Consider the following 18,229-nt stretch of genomic DNA (forward strand, 5'->3'; position numbering starts at 1 on the left):
GGGTCGACCGCGGATGAACCGCGGATTAATAAATGAATTAATTTTATTATATAATAATATATTAGCTATGAAAATAAATATATAAAAACTAAAGTTTAATATTTTCTAAATGTTTTTTAAAACATAAAATAATAGTTTGGATATCTATATACTTTATGTTTAAAAAGTATTTAAGAAATACTTAAATTTAGTTTTTATATTTTTATTTTCATTTGACATGCAAAATATAAAAAAAAAAAGTAGTTTAGACTATTTAAAATTTTCTGTAACAAAGTAAGAGTTATGACATCTAAAAAAATCAAGATATAAAATTCACAAATATTTAAATATCTAATTTGAATAATAAATTAACTTCAAATTCAAAATAAACTAAAAATAAAAGATCATTGTAATAAATTGTCAATAACAGAAATAAACTAACACCAAATCACATCAACTAATTTTGGTTTTTTTAACATCGTCCACTTCATTTTTTTAGGTGGCATAGTAAAAAATCATCATCAAAATCTAAAAATTACAAATATAAAACTGAAAAGGAAAAACCTAATTTTTTTTGTCAGCATCTAACTTTTTAATTGAAAACTTAGAATATAAAACATAATCTAAAAACTAAAAAAAAGAGTAAAACTTATTTATTGGTTCAACCGGCGGTTCAACCGGTATCGGATTCCGGGGTTTAATGGGTTTTTGCGGGTTTTTACGGTTTTTTGCGAGTTTTTAAATATTGGGTTTTTCATAAAACCCAAACCGGATTTTTTCTGGGTCACCGGATTTATCGGTTCAACCGCGGGTCCGGGTCGGGTTTCAAAACACTGATATAAACAGGGAAAAATATTTGCCATCGTCGTCGTGTGTTGTGTGTGTATAAGAAAAAGTAACCATATGTCCATATCGTAAATGATACTGAGTATCTATTGTATCATATGTACAGATGTACATATTAGTTTTTGATATAATCTGTTTATGCAAGTATTAATAAGAAAGTATATAAACTGGTTTGATACTATTACATAAGAATGTGGTAAACCGGTTTTGTCAGATTTTAATTAATGGTTTGACATAATATGTTTAATTGTTTACCCCAAAAGAATGAGGTGAATCGTATCCAACGTTTGAGTGAACCGCTTTGTAAGATTTTTATAAAGAGTTAGGGCCTGCCTGGTTCAAACGCAGCGGTTGCGGTTGCGGAAATTTGCGGATGCAGGTGGTTGCGGTTTCTAGCGGTTTTAAGAGATTTGTACGACTGATTCTGCGGTTAGAAATTGGTGCGTTTGCGGAACACTTATGACTAGTTAACTACCAAATACAGCAGCAGTTAAATAATAAATTAACAATATTTATATTTTATATAATTATAAAAATATCAAAAATCATAATACTATAATAAATATGAAAATTACATTTAGAAAGTTATAGTTTTAAAATTTTAAAATGATAGAAAATATTTTTATTTTAAAATTCTATAATATTAATAAAATATAATAGATATATTTTAGTATTTTTATAGTTCCATTTAAAAAATTTTATTGAATATTTTTATTTTTGTATTTATATGGTTTTTGAATAAAAGAAAAAAAAATTATCCTTCCGCAACCGTCCGCAACCGCTAACGCTACCTGGAACCAGCTTTTGATTTTAAGAGGTTCAGAGCGGTTTGAAGCGATTTGTAGTGATTTGTATGATTGTTTCAAAACGCTTTCAGCTGCTAGCAACCGCAAAAGCTGCGTTTGCAAGTGGTAGCGGTGAAACCAGTCAAGCCCTTAATCAATTATTTAATTATAATTCGGTGGTTTATGGAAATGAGTTTACTAGTCTAGCATAATATGTTTGACGTTAATGAGTGTAAATAAATGTGACTCATGTTTTAAAATTAACGACTTTCTAAAGAGAGTCTATTTTATAAAAAATCATACATGAGTAGAAATTGTGATTTTTAAAAAAAAAGAATATATTGATAATTTTTATTGGTTATTATGCTTTTTTTTGTCACATAATTGGCTATTATGTTGAATTTAGAGGTATCTTAAAAAGTGAACCTAAGGAAAACTCTATGTTAAATTAACTCTCCAAAAATGAATGTAAAGCGAGCAAGAAAAGAGAACATGTTTATTGCCAAATTAATATTTACTACAAGAAAATTATCATTGGGTGAACAAGCGACGCGTTAGCGCAATTTGAAAGAGCCGTGACTCTCCATATAATGGTAATAAATAGCTCTAGAATATAGTTGATCTTCTTCTTTTTTTTTTTTACCAAGAGCAATACTCCATATTTTACTCTAAAATAGTGCAACCAGTACTGAGTGTAATACCAAAATATAGTAAGGTTTTACTTCAATGTATTATTCCATTTTCTGTTCCAAAAATAATATATTTTATTAATAATTATTAATAATACTTTATATTTATAAAAAAATACTAGTTAACCCCAACTATTTTATGTTTACAAAAATTTCTTAAAAAATTTATTTAAATTAAACAGTTATTATTAAAAAGTACAAAAAATCATAAAAAAAAATAAAAGACAATATATAAGTTGGTTTAATAGTGGCATTAGAATATTTTTCTCACAATGATCAACTAATACATTTCGTAATGAAACATAAGCTTCTTTATCTTTGATATTCTTAAATCAAACAAGAAAATTTTGAAATCAGACATTTTCATCTTATGTAATTTTGATATACGGAGGTATAGCTTCTCTTCCAAGTTCAGTTGGTGCATCAAATTCACGCTCATCCTTAATTATCATGTTATGTAAAATTATACATGTAGTCTTGATGTCATGTAACACATTTTTTTCCAAAACCGAATATGTTCTTTCACAATAGCGAAACGCAACTATAGATCATTTTATGTTATCTTTATTTTATATTATTATTTTTTGATTATAGTATATATTTTTATGTAAAATTATTAAATAATGGAATATCTTGTTTATTTATGTTATTGTATCATTTTAAAATATTATTTAAGTAAGAAATAAAAACATAAAAGATTTAAAGGATCAATTCACAAATAAAAAAGTTCAACACCAAAATGGAGTAATGACTAAGATTACTACTTAAATGGAGTAACCCTGGCCATTACTCCATTTTGGAGTTGAAAATAGAGTGGGGTTGGAAAAGATTTTACTTCAAAATGATGTTTGGAATAGAAAGTAGAGTAAGGTTGGAGATGCCCATATAGTTGATCTTATATAGTTGATCTTGATTGGCATGTATAAATTAAATGACGACAATTCAATCGACCAGAAAACTGAGAACTCTTTAAAAAGATCACAATATTAAGAAGGAAAGTGGATTAGATGTTCCATGTCATGTCTGGACAACATTCGATTCCAGAGTAGTACAGTGGTTGGAAGTTTGGAACCAGAAACGGAATCGTACAATACAATGGGTTTTGGATTTCGGTCTCAGTGAATATATGGAAGAATGAGTACACATATTTAAGTTTTGAATGTAAGTTTTTGAAAATGATTCTTCTATCACGAATACTTTTCGATTATGTCTCCTCTTTTATGTAATAAGTGGTCTTCCACATTAATGTAAATTCAGAAAATTGGTATAAATCTTAACATTTGCATCTAAACAAATTTTATATGCCTATATGAAATTATATCATACTAGCTTTTAAACAAAATACGACATGTGCAATTTTATATACAAAATTAAATTTTGGCTTGGAAATAGAGTAATTTCTACTTGGATTCATATTTTAAAATGAATGATATATATAACTGTTGTTAAACTTTCAAAATAATATAATTGTAAATATAGGAAAATTTCCTTGGTAATCTAAGAAAAATATATTACCATTAATAAATGTTTATGGGTTTCTGTCTTCTGCCATCAATAGGCCTATTGGGGTTTGACCCATTATCAAAACTCAATTGACAAAACTTGAGATGTATTAGAACCACTACTACTCATGAGGTTAACCAGCGATTATTTTCCTCTCTAGAATTATACACAGGGAAATAATACTCATACTCCTATTGGACATTTACTAAGGATGTGGTCAACTGATGTGATCTCATTTGTTCTTATTACAAGCGAGCAGATTACTATATCTAAGGTCATCTATAAAATGTCTTAATTCATTGGTTTGAGCAACTACACATGTCGACCACAATGCGAAATCAATCACTAGGAGTCATGATAGTAACGAATAATGTTTCTTCTATACCGACGCATTTAATTTCAAAAATATGAACTTTTAAGTATATTATCATTCATTACAGGAAACTCGCTAGCTAGTCAAGCTGGGGCCATGGCCCATGTGTACCGACGGGTAGAAACAATAGTTGAAGAATACAAACAGGGGAATTAGATCATTATATACAAACAGGGGAATTAGATCATTACCCTAAACAGCTAATGAAACTCTCATGTTCTCTGGCTAAAACAATGGGACACAGCAAAAAAAGAAATGAAAACTTTGTTTTTTCAAAATGAAAACATTCATAACCATTAAAACACCTTGAAAGCATATACAAAACATAACAAAGAGGAGAGAAAAGGAAACTGTAAAATCAAAAACATAAAAGCCAACAAACTTAATGCATAACAAAAGCATTATCACAAAAACGCATCATCATCATTTCATACTTAATGATCATCTTTTTCTTCTTCTTCTTAATCAGTCTCCTTTTCCTTCTTCACCTCATCCACGGTCTTGGGATGGTACCCTGGAAGCTTCTCCTTGATCTTCTCCAGAATCCCCTTCTTCTCCGCCGGATGCGCTTCCTCCACCGGAGGAGCAACAACCGGTGCGGCGGGTGAAGCATCTTCAGGCTTCTTTCCATGTCCTGGAAGCTTCTCCTTCAGCTTATCCATAAACCCTTTCTTCTCCTCCTCTGTTTTCACCTCTCCTTCAGCAGTAGTAGCAGTCTTCTTCTTGTCCTTCTTCTTCTTCCTCTTCTCACCATCTTCCCCTTCTTCCTCGCTTGACTGTCCAATACGTATCCATATAGTTAGACTAGGTTACAGTTACCATCATTCAACAGACAAGATCTAACACAATACACTTATACACATAGATTATGTCCGAATCTTCCACTATATTTTTTGATGATCATATATAAACTTACGGAGCTAGAAGAGCTGTCGCTTCGGTGAAGCTTCTCGAGGAGACTATGCTTTTTCTCTTCTTCCTCGTGTTTAACCTCAGGCACCACTGGCTCTGAGATATGAACTTTATGTTCAAACTGAGAGTCGATGGTCTCCTCAGGTTTTGTTTCCTCCTTCTTCTTCCCCAAGAAATCAAACAGTCCTCGATCCGTGACCTCCGCTGATGATTCCTCGGTCGTTACCTTTGGCACCTCCTGCTCATGAACTACGTTCTTGGTTTCCTCTGCCATAGTTATCAAGAAAAGGTTTGTTAGGTTTGATGAGAATATGAAAATGATCAAAGTATACTTTAAGATGAATGAGAGGACGTTCGTTTTATACTGTGAGGACTATGGAGGGGTCCAATCCAACGCGGATTTCACGCTCTATGATTATTTTAAAATTTTATTAAAATATTTGCATATTTTAGATATATTACAAAATGGCCCTACTTATTTATTTTCCTTTTTTATAGCTTCTTATCTTCTCCACCACGTAACTAACATTCCCTTGAGGAATTATTAATGATAAACAATTTGTTTACGTGATCAGAGACTAATCTATCTTAGATAATTTTGCAATGATCAAGAAAATATTGGATGAGACTAGTAACTAGATAGAGTTGCCAAATCAAAAAAAAAATTGAGAACTTAGTGGTTTGGGGTTTTCTTTATAAAATATCATATATATGGATGCAATTGTAAATCCCATAAATAGTTAAAGAAAGAAGAGAGTTAGTACTAACTATTTAACTCACCATAGATGAGAAGACACGTGTCGACTATTAGTGAAAATTGGACGGTGGACAAACGTTCAGAAAAATAGAAAGACGACATAAAAATGAGACAGAGAGAAAAGTGATAATAAGCAATTAGAAGTCAACACGTGTCTATAAATCTTGGAGTTTGTCCTAGTGTAGGACCCAAAAGCGTGTTCTGATTGGCTAAAAGATGTAATGTCGGTGGTGTCGGTCCATTGACTTATTGACTAGTGCCACGCTGGAAGAAGCTTAATAACGTCACTCTATATATTAACGTTACAATGAAAACAAAAATATCGTGGTTCCTAGTTCTTAATACTTATCCCGTGAAAGTTAATAGTCTAGGGGTGGTGGCATGATCTTTGAAATTGTGTTAATACATTTCAACGTAACCGGATATGTTCAGATAATTTTCTAAAGGTAAACATAAATGCGATGATTAAAAAAAAAACAGGAGGATACATATGAGCGAGAATACGATAACTTGAACTGCTAGATATAATGAGATATATATGTTAATGTGTGGGATGCCATCTTCGACATATTTGAGAGAGGAAATGATTAGAATATTAAAATGGACAGATGGTGCTGGGAATCATCGTCGTCTCTTTACATAGCAGCGAATCGTGTACTATTATCATTCGTAGTCTCTCGTCTCAAATTTGAATCGAGACGCAACACGAACCGTGACATAGCAACACATGCATCAAACCAAACAAGTATTTTTCAGTTTGGTGGTTTTTTCCTGTTTCATATTCTGTGAATTATGTTCTCGGTGATAGCGAACCGACAACTTGTACCCGACATCGTGGTAATACTAATACATATAGGCCTTGGCACGCATATAATAGTAGCGTACTTTTCAGTATTTGTGATTTGTTTCGTACTTCACGAATATCTAATTTTTTGATTTGCTTTGCTTCGTAAAAATATGGATATTCGGTATTCCGAATATCTGGATTTTTTTGATATTTTCGAATATTCACGGATATTTACGGATATTTCATCCACTTTGTTCAATACAAGTAAATCTAGAAAAAATAATACCCATTTATTTTTTAGAAATTTCTTTTTACGTAAAGTAAAAAATTAATGAACTATATGTTTTATAAATTTTTAAAATTAATAATTTTTCTTATAAAACAATTTTTTTTAGAAAAGTTGTAGTTTTGTATAAAGATTTTATATATATATTTTTAATTTAATATTTTTATAAGTAACTTTTAAAACAAAATTTAAAAAATTATATGTGAAATAATAATTATATAATATTATACATTTAAAACTTTATATTTAATTGTAGATATACATCAATTTGTATAAAAGTCTGTGTGGATCAGATATCTGTCTCTAAATTTTTTAATATTTGTGTGCTTCGTTTTTAATGGATATTAATTTTAGTATTTACTTTGCTTCGAATACTTACGGATATTCAGATTTTTTGGATCGAATCGAGGCAAATAATGAATCAAATCAAATTTAACTGGATAAAATATCCAGCCCTAAATACATTGTGAGTACTTATTATCTTGTAATATATCTACATAAGAGGAATTGGTGAACAATTTAAAATATTTGTAATGTAACGACGGTCAGTTTTGGATGTAACCAAATATTTTCCCGCTTCTGAATAAGTGTTTCAATAATATTTTTCATACATATTAAGAAAGTTGCTCAAATATATGTAAGTTGTTATTAATTACACCTCTCTGACCAATAGTATTTTAGATAAATAAAATTATTTATAAAATTAATGCAGTTTGTAATTAATTTTCAGCTGAAAGTAAGTATTATTTGTATCGAAATTGTAAAGTGACAGTTTTTGTGTAACAAGAAAAAAAAATGTTAGAATGACACTTACTATGAAACAGAAGAAGTATGAAACTTTTAAATTTATGAAAATTAATACATAAAAACTATACGATCTTTAAAGTTTATACACATCGGGCAGCACAACAAGTAGAAGTTCAGACTTTACTATCAATTCCATGACGATGATGCTTTACAGATGGTTCGTGGAAAGAAAAAGAACCTTATTGATGACAATGTTGGTATAGCACTTTGGAGGGTTTTGATGGACTGATGGGGGGTAAGAAACGTTAGGACAAGTCTCTCACCTTTTCATTCGGAAGTGAATGCGTTAATATGGACAATGGAGTGTATGAAGAAGTTGCGTAAGTTTCAGGTTACGTTTGCAACAGATTATTGTCATTTGGTGAACATAGTTCAGAACCAGAGAAATGACCAGTGTTAAAAAGTTATCTCAAAGATATCAAAAATTTGAAAGAAAAATTCCTCACTCAAAGATTATTCATATACCTTGAACAGAGAATTTAAGGGCGGATAATTTAGCATGTAGTATCAAAAAAATAACTGTATTTCATCTTTCACATGGATGCAGAATTACTAATTTGGTTTGCATAATCAATATGAGTTAATAGTCAATATGAGTTTGTATGGTAAAAAAAACCATATGATCTTTACATAAATTTTTCTTTTTTTTTTGCTAAATTATTATATTTTCTAATTTTAAGTTGGTCATTAATTGATTCGTTGCTTCATTCGTTTGTTCTAGCTATCTGTCTATATTTTGCTTTTCACGGCTCCTCTACGTTACCGTCGACGTGATATTTGCCTCATTGTAGTAAAATAGTGAATATTCAACTATATTTACCACTCGCTTTATTGGGTGGGACACGAGAATCGATCAGTGCATTTGGTGAATATTTTCTCTAAGTTGATATTATTTTTTAAATCATTAAATCGACTGAAAAATACATTTGGTGAATATATTTTTCAAGTTGATATTATTTTTTAAATCAATATAATCCACTGAAAATAGTGATTTAGACTATCTCCAATGTATCAAATATATTACTTTAAATAACAATTTCTAAATCTAGAATTAAAAACTGAGGAATATAATTTTTTTTCCTTTACAAATAGAAGAAGAAATAAAAAATTTTAATTTAGAAAAAAATAGAAGTGGAATGAAATAGGTTTGGCTCTGAATAATATTATATAGGCAAATACTGTATAGAGATGAATGCTATAAAGCACTTTAGACACCATTTTTACAGATTAAGGTATTTAAATTTATCCATATGACTTTTTAGCAATGATCAGTCTACTTTGCAAAGGGCTAACAAGTTGACGGCCCAGTATACATCACATGGGCCTATAAGTTAGATTCGGATCTTTAACCCGACCCGACAGAGAAGAGTCCAAGCCAACGATCGCCGAGACACCACGAATCGAACATCGCTTCGTCGCTGTGAAGACGAAATAGTATTTGCATCTCGCAGAGTTCCACTGAATCTCTTGTTTTCTCCGACGGTACTTGAGCTTGTGGTGGTGGAGAAGGCGATGATAACGAGATCGAAACTAGCGGAACAGCTAAGAGAATATCAGATTAAATCAAAGCATGATTGGGCCTCCGTCTCTATCTTCTCTTCCTCCTCCAATTTCTCTTCTTCTTCCAGGTTAGAGAGTTGTGTTCGTCTTCCATTGATAATTTGGACCATGGTGTTATGTATAATTCAATTGGTAATCTTGATTCTATTGTTTTTTTTAATTTTTTTTTAACTGTGGTACTTACTGCTACTTAATATGCTTATTTGATCACCCAGGGTGGATGTGGTAGTCTTTGTTATTTGGGAACTGGTGATCTTAGCGTTCCTGGTGTTTTCAGCTGTCTCATTGTACTTCAAGCGGTTGGAACTCGCGTTCATCTTGCTTTGTGTCTGCTTACTATTGTTCGTTTGTATGAAAATCACAAAGCAAGTGAGAATAGCTAGGAAGAAGAAGCGGAGGATGCTTCTTCCTCTCTCTATGTAGTAATGGGCCAAAGCTGAGGATCAGCAAATAGATTCTTACACAACCAAACTCAACTCTACCACATAAGTGCATCGATGAAGGTCAAGTTTTAATCTCACAATTGTCTCTGGTGGTACGCAATGCTTCTTGTCCTTTGAAGAGTAAACCTGACCTGATGGATGGGTGGAATCTCAGAGCTTTGCTTAGACAAATCAGAGTTGAAAAGATTGCTTCTTTTTTTTTTTTTTTGTTTTGTTCATTGATTAGGTCGTTTTTTAACACAATATATCCTTTGTGTAGTTACTTTGCTTTGTTGTCTGTTGAAAGTTCAAAAGGAATGGTTTGCAAGATTTCATGTGGATAGGAAAAGAGAACACACTCATGAAAATAAACAGAGTATTTTTTTACAAGTGTGGTTCATATCTTGTGACTAGACAGAGTGTTAGTCAATAGGCATGTTCGTTTTATAAACGCCGCTAGTAAAACGCCACGACTAGCGACAGCGGCAGAAAATAAAGCTAGAGCAGGAGGAAATTTTTTGATGTTCTGATTAAAAACAGCCGCAACGGACAATCGGAGACATGAAAACGGAATCGCTGTTGCCGCTGAAATTTCGAGCGTCGTATTTGCTGGGTTGAAGTTGACGCAGCGACTGGAAAAAATGGAGGATGCGGTTGAGAACAAATGTACAAAATGCTCAAAGAGCTTTATTTAAACAGAAATGGAGATAGCTTATTAAAGCTTTATTGAACAAGAAAGTAAAGAGAAGAAGGAAGCTGAGATTGTCTGCAAGAGTTAAATGTTTATAAAACTGATATTCATAAAGATGAGAGTTTGGCTGCTAGAAACGCAGCCTTGGTTACATTGCAAAGTGACCTTACACAGATATTTATATCAACTCAATATGCTAGAAAACCTAGATACAATAAGCTTAGGTAATGGGCTTCCGGTCTTTATTTAGGCCTTGCTAATAGCGGTTGTTTTTACAAACCCAGCAACAACGATGATAGTTATTTACTTTATATTTTTGAAACGCTGACGCGGTCGTGGCTTCTCCAAAAAGAACAGGCCTAATATCAATACACTAGCTTTGCTAGATTTGGTTCAATCAAAGTACCAAACAATGAGACTTGGTCTACATGACGATCCCTGATGGAGACATGTCTTGGTCAATGTACCATTGGAAAAAGATAGTTAACAAAAGCAACCAAGAAAATTGCATTGCAGTTTAAACATGATTTAACTTATGAAACCGAAAACATGATTAGAAAATAAAGACAAGGAACGTCTTCAGATAGGGAGAAGGAATCAGAGGTTGTACATCCACGCGAGCTTCAATCTCTTCTTTTAATGGGCTTTTAATTGGGCCGACGCCTTTTAAGTAGAGGCCTTGTCAAAAGACAAAAGTCAACGAGCCGCCATTGAACTGAATCTCAGGTACCTTGGATTTTGTCAAATCGGAGACTGAAACTGCCTTGCGAATGGGTGGAGGAGGTATAACATACAAGGGGGTCACCGTACAAACTCCCAAGACGTGGCACACCGTCGCCGGAAAGGGCTTGTGCGGTGTAATGTGGTACCATTTTCTCTCCCCTACTCGACTTCAATCTTCGTTTCTCTTTTGAATCTCGATCAGAGGCAATCGGATAGATGTTGATATCTGAATTAAAAAAAAAAAAAAAACTGTAATCAATATTGACATGAAAAATTCAATGACCAGGTTTTGGATTCTGTACAGAGCAAAGCAAGATGGTCCTGTAGTCATGGTAACACTCTCTTTGCCTTGCTGCTATTTGTAATGTTTGGAGCTTTCTTAAGTTTAGTTGTTTTATCTCTACTCTTTCCTATGATGGGCTTAATGCGATTTTGATATTTGACAACTCATAGGGATGGAGGCACCCGTGGGATGGTCATGGTGATCATCAATAGGTAATTGTCTGTATTCTCACTTATGTTAGAGATTGAAAAGCATCTTCTTTTTGTTAAAACAAACGATCGTGGTGCATTACTAGTTTGCTACTCGCAGTTCGTTAATGTCTATGCATCATGTTGATTTAGTAATTCTAGCTTGTCATTTTTTTTTTTTTTTTTTTAAAATGGTTTTGTAGTTAGTTTTGAAGAAAGTTGGTTGCTTTGATCCAGATTTTGTTCATACAAATGGTGAAATGTTTAAGAGGATCTTTAACTTTTCCTAAAGGATGCTCTTGAATTACATTTTCTTTAGTATATCATTAGCCCTCTTACAAGTTAACTGAAATGACAATTGACATTGCCTTTTCCCTTGGAAGATGGTTAATAGTTCAGTCTCACATATTTTGTTGTTTCTCTATGTTGAGACACATGGTTAGTTTGTATTTATCCAAACAAATGGTTGAACTATATTATTCTTGAGTTCTCACCTTCCAAAACCTAGCTATAGCTTTGGATAACCTTTGCTCAAATTACATTTGACTCTAATCTTTATTCTGGGTTTTGCTGCTAGGTCTCGTTGAGCCTTTGAAGATCATGGCGAAAAATGAATATTTTGCTTTTTTCAGCTTCGTATGTCGAAATAAAGAGAATTGTGAAAGAAGACGTGAATTGTTTTTGTACACAAGTTTCTAAGACATGCTGCTTATGTTCTAAGTTGCTACTTGGATTGCACTTCATTGATGTTGTTTTGCTGTCTACAAATGAATTTGAAATAAAACCGGTCGCGAGATTCATGTTAGACTGCCAAGTACGTACGAGTTACAAAGAAAGTAATCATATAGTTCATGTCTAATGGTTTAGTAAACTGGTAATAGTTGAATATAATGTTACAAGCTTACTTGACATCATGTCCGTTTAGTAAACTCGTAAAAATGTACTAATGTTAACTAAACATGTCCGTTTACTTGACATCAAATACAAATCTCTAGGTGGTAAGAATATTACTTGCCTTGTTGAGACAGAGATTCTCTTGTTTTTCGACAGTGGTCGAGGACATAGTTTGCAGTCGTGTAGCTCCCTCAAGCCCTCGAGGCTAATCTGATGAGATTGCTTTAGAGCGTTTTGAGAAGTTTAAGCGAAGATTAGTGATATGTATTATTGAATTTGTGTGTGAAAGATGTTATATAAAGTGGAGAAGAGGGATCTAAAGGAAAGTACACGAAGGGTCTTTATGTACGGACGTGGGACATCCGGGGAACAGCTCATTTTGGATGTATTGTCAAAATAATGATTTATATTATTCAAGTTTCTATATACGTAACGTAAGACACTCGTGGGTTACCTAACGTTGTGGATTTGTATGGATATATTATCTTGTTTAATATATATATATAGTTTTATAGAAATCCCCTTATTATATGATTTGAAGTTATAAGGTTTAAGTATATAGCATGCATGCACGAGCGACGGTTCCAGACTGTGTCGGGAAACTGAAATAATTTGGAATTGAAGAGGTGAATATTAAATGATACGTGAAATTTTTTAAATCAAAGTTAGATCGAATTTTCAATATTGTACTACATGTTCTAGCACTCGTCAGATAATACTTTTTTGGTATAAAAAACTATATATTTATTATCATTGTTAGCTTGATGAAACCACAAATTAAAGAAATACATATCAGCTGGTCTCGATGTTAACTTCAATGTTAAAGCCACACTAATCCCATAGGTTGTAGAGAGGTCCTTCCAGATCCAGTTGACCAGCTGGTCTCAAAAATTATCCATCTTCTTCTGGATAATCTCTCTGTTTCTTTTTTTTTTTTTTGAATGGCAAAAGATCTCACAAAATAAGTAAAGATCCGAACCTAAAATTGACATAAAACAAAATATCCTTCAGAGTACTTTATCATGGAACATATGAGTTTGCTGACAAAACAAGAGAGTGATAGATAAGCCAACCAAGGAGAGACAGAGAAAAGACATGGGATAACTAGTAACGGCCAATACCCCAAACCCTGATAACTCTATCGGTGTTAGTAAGAAAGTATCTTTTCTGAAGGAGCTGATAATTGATTTCTTTATTTTCTTTTAGGAGGAGTTCCTATGGGAAGCTGAAATGGTTAAAATAAAAGCCCAAGATTTGAATGGGAAAGAGGTGAGGGCTTCACAACACTGTACTATTGTGACATACAAATTTGCTATACGGACAACTGTAGTTTCATATTGACTCAATCTGTTAAATATTCCGCTCAATATATTAAGACGACACTGATTATTCACCGATCATAAACACCTATGGTGAATCCTGCACGATATATTATCATATTGTGAGCTACATCAACCATACTTTTTAATTATATTTTAAAACTTAAGATCTACCCAATTAAAACTGCACAGATAGAGTAAATAAATGCGAACAGCAATCATAGGATACATTCATACATATAATTAATAAGATTCCCACCCAGACTTTCGTGAGACCTAACAACACTGAAAACTATAGAAGCGACGATAGCGTGCACTCCACCAACATCATGAATAGATGCAATTTATGTTATTACTATTACAAACAAATGAGGAAATTTGTCTTTTTCATTTAAAATCTAGCCATGCGATATGCTTTTTATTCCGGCATATGCTAGCCTCACTCTTTCCATTTACAAATAGTACATTCTCTTAAGGATTTGCTCTTATAAATAAACAAATTACACAATAAAATACAACAACGTAACCAACCAAAACAAGGGTCAAAATGTTACGTTAATGTCCGATGGAAAACGCTCTTTTTGCACTTTACCAAAAACAATTCAGCATCTCCGATCACATGTGAAATTCATCCAAACATAAGTATCACACAAATAGCAAATCACATGCCCATGTCAAATACACAAATTTTCATTAGCTAAATTACTAAACTATAAATATAAAATGTCAGAACACAAACCAATCATTTAATTGTTAGTAAAACCCTAGTAGTACCTAATAAATCCAATAGTACAATTTTTTCTTTCACCAAGTAATGCATAATAGTCCCATTATCTAAATCCAATCTTGTTTCAAGTGAAATCTAATAAAATCTAATTCAAAAATTTTACATATACAAAATATCAAATAACAAACACATAATACAATACAAGGTAACATAAAAAACATTGATATAAGAAATTATGAATCCTTTGCTCAAAAGAAAAAAAAATTATAAATCCATGGAAATTTTATAGTACTTCATGTAAACTCGTGGAACGATGGACAAACAATTATTTAATTTCATCTATTAGATGAACAAAAACGTATGAGAATCAAGATATCCTCTCTTACTTATACAACTTCTGTCCGAATGCATCTCAAATATTTGTCAAAAGTAAAGACAATCCATGGAGACAATGTGGAAGCCACAGAGATTCCTTTCCCACCAAAGATCTCTATGGTCAAACGAACCAAAAGATCATTGTACCAGTTGCAGAGTCCCAAAGACCTCATGGGCAGGCAATACAGAACCCATTACTTGTATGTCAGAACATCCAAGTTTTTTTTTTTTTTTTTTTTTTTTTACAAAAAAAAACATCCTGTACAAATATTTCTTTACTACGATAATGAATGCGGCTTTGTCGTAAGATATGGTCAAAATTACCCTGGAGTACACAGATTGATCCTATCACCTTTGTGTCTTAAGTTCACAAATTTTTGGCTTATACTATTTTGGTTCATATCTTAGTGTAGAAAGTCTATGATCAAAACAATGAAGACCAGAACCATACTCTACTCCATATAAACACATTCTAGAATATTACTTCACAGCCTAGATGAAACTTGTAATGCTCATAGCATATATCTCACTGAATTTAAACCTATAAAGATTGACGACCAAGAAACTCCACCAGTAAACAAGAAAACTACTATCTGTAAATTCTACTTGTTAACATCACAGACTATTCAAATATAAGCGCAAAGCAGACCAATTCAACAGCTAGAACGAAACACAGCAGAGATCTAAATAAGAGAAGATAGGGTTCGTCAACCGATTTTCGTAAAGGAAGATGAGAGAGAAAGAGAGGCGGATAGATTAGGATATAACCCGATTGGGCTTGGGTGGGGCTGGGTTACCCGGTTTAGAACCCGATTAGGTGGTAAATAGTTTAATTCATAGTAAGGGCTTCTGTGTCTTTAGCCACCTTTTCGATTTTAAGAGAAAAAAGTTATACTCCATTTGATAACATGGATAAATTGAATTGTTATGACTTATGAGAGACTGTGAAAGTTAGATTCAACGGATTCAACTAAAGATTATAAATGACATAACTCTCTCTTTTCTCTCTTTTTCTTTTGCTAAACTCTCTCAACTTTCATTTCTTTTTGATCAAACCTCTCAACTTTCTCTTCTTCTCCCTCTCCTCTTCTCCTCTTCGGTTAGAGAAACATAAGCATGGAGATCCGTTTTGTTGAACCTGTCCCTCAATCCGAAGGTAAACACAGTCTATTCTATACATACGTAATAGTTTTATTAATTTCATCTGTTCAGTTACGTACACTGATAGTCTCTTTGTATCAAGACGGTAACAAAGTTAGTTGGTCTTTGCCTAAAATTGTTAAGTTTTGAGAGCTTTATTGTAGACTTTTGTAAATGTATGCTTTGAGGCACTCAAAAATGCAAAGTCTACACGTTTTGCCAGACGGATTGGTTGTCATTTTTACCTGACAACCTCCATTCTCTGCTTGTTTTAGAGCTTCCCTCCGATAAGTCTCAAAAGCCTATAAAACCCTAGAGAGATAAATCTCAAAAAGACAAACGCACTAAAACCCTAATTCAAATCACGAAATTACTCAGCCGCTTAACCATACTGGTCTTGTAGTAGTTAATTGTACGTACGTGTAGTAGTAATGAGTTTGTTCGAAATGGTACTTTCGTGAGATTGTGTATGTATAGACTGTAGGTGTATATTAATGGTAATTATTTAATTAAGATTGTGTATATTAGTGACATATTTTTTTTGTACGTGAATCAGGTATGTATTATGCTACAAACAACCCTTACCAGGTGAACGGACCAAGAGGCTTCACTGAGTTTAAGGTTTTGGACGGGACAGCGAAATTGTTCGTGAGAATTGATTTTCCGGGAGTCAGGAACAATAGTGTTAAGATCCTACTCGATCCATCGCAGAAAGCTGTCTTTGTGTCCGGAGAGGCCCCACAAGAAATGGTTTATGATGCTTCTCTCCGTGAGTTCGGAACTGCTACGGGCCTCTTGTGCGATTGCTGCAGAATCACAAACGTGGAGTCCGTTCTGGGAGATGGTGTTCTAAGACTCATCCTATCCAAGGAAACGATCGATTTTCGTGTAGGGTCTTCTTGTTCCGGTAATTTTTTAACTATAAACCTTTTTTTTCTTATGTTATCTCGTTTAGTAATTCTTTTTTTTTTGGGTACTATCTCAGCCAGAGCATATACGTCCGTTAGAGCGTCATCATCCCTTTGTATGTTTGACTAATCATTTTAGTTCTTGAATAAATATATTTTTGTGTGTATTTTTGTGATTATTAATTAAAACTTTTTTTGGCAGCTCGTTTAATCCGTGGATATGATCCAGAAGGTAAATGATTTTATAGCTTTTCTTATCTTTATAACAAATTAGAGATCTTGTCATTAGGGCTCTTTAATTGATATACTCATGAAATATTTATTGAATTTATTGTTACAGTCGCAGGTGGCCATCCTTTAGGTACGTTTATAATAATAGTTTGATTTATTAATTTTACGTTTTTTTCCTATTTTTTACACCTTTTAAAAACCATTATTTTATTTGATTTTGCAGCTCATCTCCGTGGACATGGCCCACAAGGTATTCAATTATATATTTTTTATTTTGTAATTTTTGACGTTAATTAAAAATGTAAAATACTTTGGAGATAATTAACTTTGTTAATTGTTAATAGGTCACCGTGGCACTGACCCTCTAGGTATATACACTTATCCCTATCCATTGTCACATAGCATAAATATATTTCTCTCGTACTTGCATATTGATTTGCTATTTTATGATTACACTTGACAGATCCGGCTTTCACGGGTCCCGACATAGTACCGAACCCATTAGTGCAGACGGGATCAACTAGTGCATACGAGTCAAAGCAGTTGTCAGACGGTGGCCTATTTCTCCGTATTGACATGCCCGGTGTGCCCAACGACAAATTCGCGGTGACGGTGGAAAACGGTTGTGTCACTGTCACCGGACGAGCACCTGCAGCGATGGACGACTCGAGTGGGCGTGAGTACAGAGGCAATGTCGCTGTCGTCCCTCGAGACTATGACAGTCGCCGGATCGAAGCATTCGCTAATGAGGGTGTCATCCGCCTCATCATCCATTCTATCTAAAAGTTGCTAGCTCTTTATCTTATGGAGTTATTAGTTATGTATAATAACCAAACTTTCTATGTTTTTGCTTTTGAATTTAGGGGAATTTCGTGGTGTCTTTTAGACTTCTTACATGAGTAAGCTTTTGTTGTGTTTTAATTTAGTCTCTCAGGTAATCTAAACCGTAACGCTCTGTTGGTTTCAACCTTGAGCTACAAGTTTACAACAATTGAAATAGATCATGAACCAAAACATGTTTTGTAAAAGAAATATTATAAGAAG

General features: G+C 33.0%; 4 protein-coding genes across 5 annotated transcripts; 3 read left to right on the forward strand and 1 right to left on the reverse strand.

The window, feature by feature from the left end:
* Positions 1-4,423: 4,423 nt before the first annotated feature.
* On the reverse strand, positions 4,424-5,425 carry LOC103853006 (dehydrin ERD14). Its single transcript, XM_009129910.3, has 2 exons — positions 5,092-5,425; positions 4,424-4,951 (listed from the first exon to the last, which is right to left on the reverse strand). The coding sequence occupies exons 1-2, from the start codon at positions 5,359-5,361 to the stop codon at positions 4,637-4,639; spliced, it is 585 nt and encodes a 194-aa protein (XP_009128158.1). The 5' UTR covers positions 5,362-5,425; the 3' UTR covers positions 4,424-4,636.
* Positions 5,426-7,852: 2,427 nt separating this feature from the next.
* LOC103853007 lies at positions 7,853-12,391 on the forward strand. The gene is made up of 5 exons (XM_033285879.1): positions 7,853-9,352; positions 9,500-11,262; positions 11,407-11,452; positions 11,574-11,615; positions 12,169-12,391. The coding sequence occupies exons 1-2, from the start codon at positions 9,237-9,239 to the stop codon at positions 9,705-9,707; spliced, it is 324 nt and encodes a 107-aa protein (XP_033141770.1). The 5' UTR covers positions 7,853-9,236; the 3' UTR covers positions 9,708-11,262; positions 11,407-11,452; positions 11,574-11,615; positions 12,169-12,391.
* LOC103853008 (NADH dehydrogenase [ubiquinone] 1 beta subcomplex subunit 2) lies at positions 11,030-12,396 on the forward strand. Its single transcript, XM_009129912.3, has 4 exons — positions 11,030-11,262; positions 11,407-11,452; positions 11,574-11,615; positions 12,169-12,396. The coding sequence occupies exons 1-3, from the start codon at positions 11,168-11,170 to the stop codon at positions 11,613-11,615; spliced, it is 183 nt and encodes a 60-aa protein (XP_009128160.1). The 5' UTR covers positions 11,030-11,167; the 3' UTR covers positions 12,169-12,396.
* Positions 12,397-15,035: 2,639 nt separating this feature from the next.
* LOC103853009 (putative 57 kDa heat shock protein) lies at positions 15,036-18,141 on the forward strand. Of its 2 annotated transcripts, XM_009129913.3 has the most exons (8): positions 15,036-16,062; positions 16,603-16,953; positions 17,032-17,070; positions 17,157-17,186; positions 17,295-17,315; positions 17,409-17,435; positions 17,530-17,553; positions 17,649-18,141. In XM_009129913.3, the coding sequence occupies exons 1-8, from the start codon at positions 16,023-16,025 to the stop codon at positions 17,966-17,968; spliced, it is 852 nt and encodes a 283-aa protein (XP_009128161.1). In that variant the 5' UTR covers positions 15,036-16,022; the 3' UTR covers positions 17,969-18,141. The 2 variants fall into 2 exon arrangements, with proteins under 2 accessions (XP_009128161.1, XP_033141767.1); XM_033285876.1 differs by having other exon boundaries at positions 15,037-16,062; positions 16,603-17,070.
* The last annotated feature ends 88 nt before the right edge of the window (positions 18,142-18,229 follow it).

The sequence above is a fragment of the Brassica rapa genome, chromosome A02, assembly GCF_000309985.2.
Source record: "Brassica rapa cultivar Chiifu-401-42 chromosome A02, CAAS_Brap_v3.01, whole genome shotgun sequence".
Classification (NCBI taxonomy): Eukaryota; Viridiplantae; Streptophyta; class Magnoliopsida; order Brassicales; family Brassicaceae; genus Brassica; species Brassica rapa.

Coding starts and splice junctions, on each gene's coding strand:
- LOC103853006 (XM_009129910.3), bottom strand. CDS start 5,361: ATGGCAGAGGAAACCAAGAACGTAGTTCATGAGCAGGAGGTGCCAAAG. Junction 4,952..5,091: donor GCGACAGCTCTTCTAGCTCC/GTAAGTTTATAT, acceptor CGTATTGGACAG/TCAAGCGAGGAAGAAGGGGA.
- LOC103853007 (XM_033285879.1), top strand. CDS start 9,237: ATGATAACGAGATCGAAACTAGCGGAACAGCTAAGAGAATATCAGATT. Junction 9,353..9,499: donor AATTTCTCTTCTTCTTCCAG/GTTAGAGAGTTG, acceptor TTGATCACCCAG/GGTGGATGTGGTAGTCTTTG.
- LOC103853008 (XM_009129912.3), top strand. CDS start 11,168: ATGGGTGGAGGAGGTATAACATACAAGGGGGTCACCGTACAAACTCCC. Junction 11,263..11,406: donor GGCTTGTGCGGTGTAATGTG/GTACCATTTTCT, acceptor TTCAATGACCAG/GTTTTGGATTCTGTACAGAG. Junction 11,453..11,573: donor AAGATGGTCCTGTAGTCATG/GTAACACTCTCT, acceptor GACAACTCATAG/GGATGGAGGCACCCGTGGGA.
- LOC103853009 (XM_033285876.1), top strand. CDS start 16,023: ATGGAGATCCGTTTTGTTGAACCTGTCCCTCAATCCGAAG. Junction 17,187..17,294: donor CCGTGGATATGATCCAGAAG/GTAAATGATTTT, acceptor TTATTGTTACAG/TCGCAGGTGGCCATCCTTTA. Junction 17,436..17,529: donor CCGTGGACATGGCCCACAAG/GTATTCAATTAT, acceptor AATTGTTAATAG/GTCACCGTGGCACTGACCCT.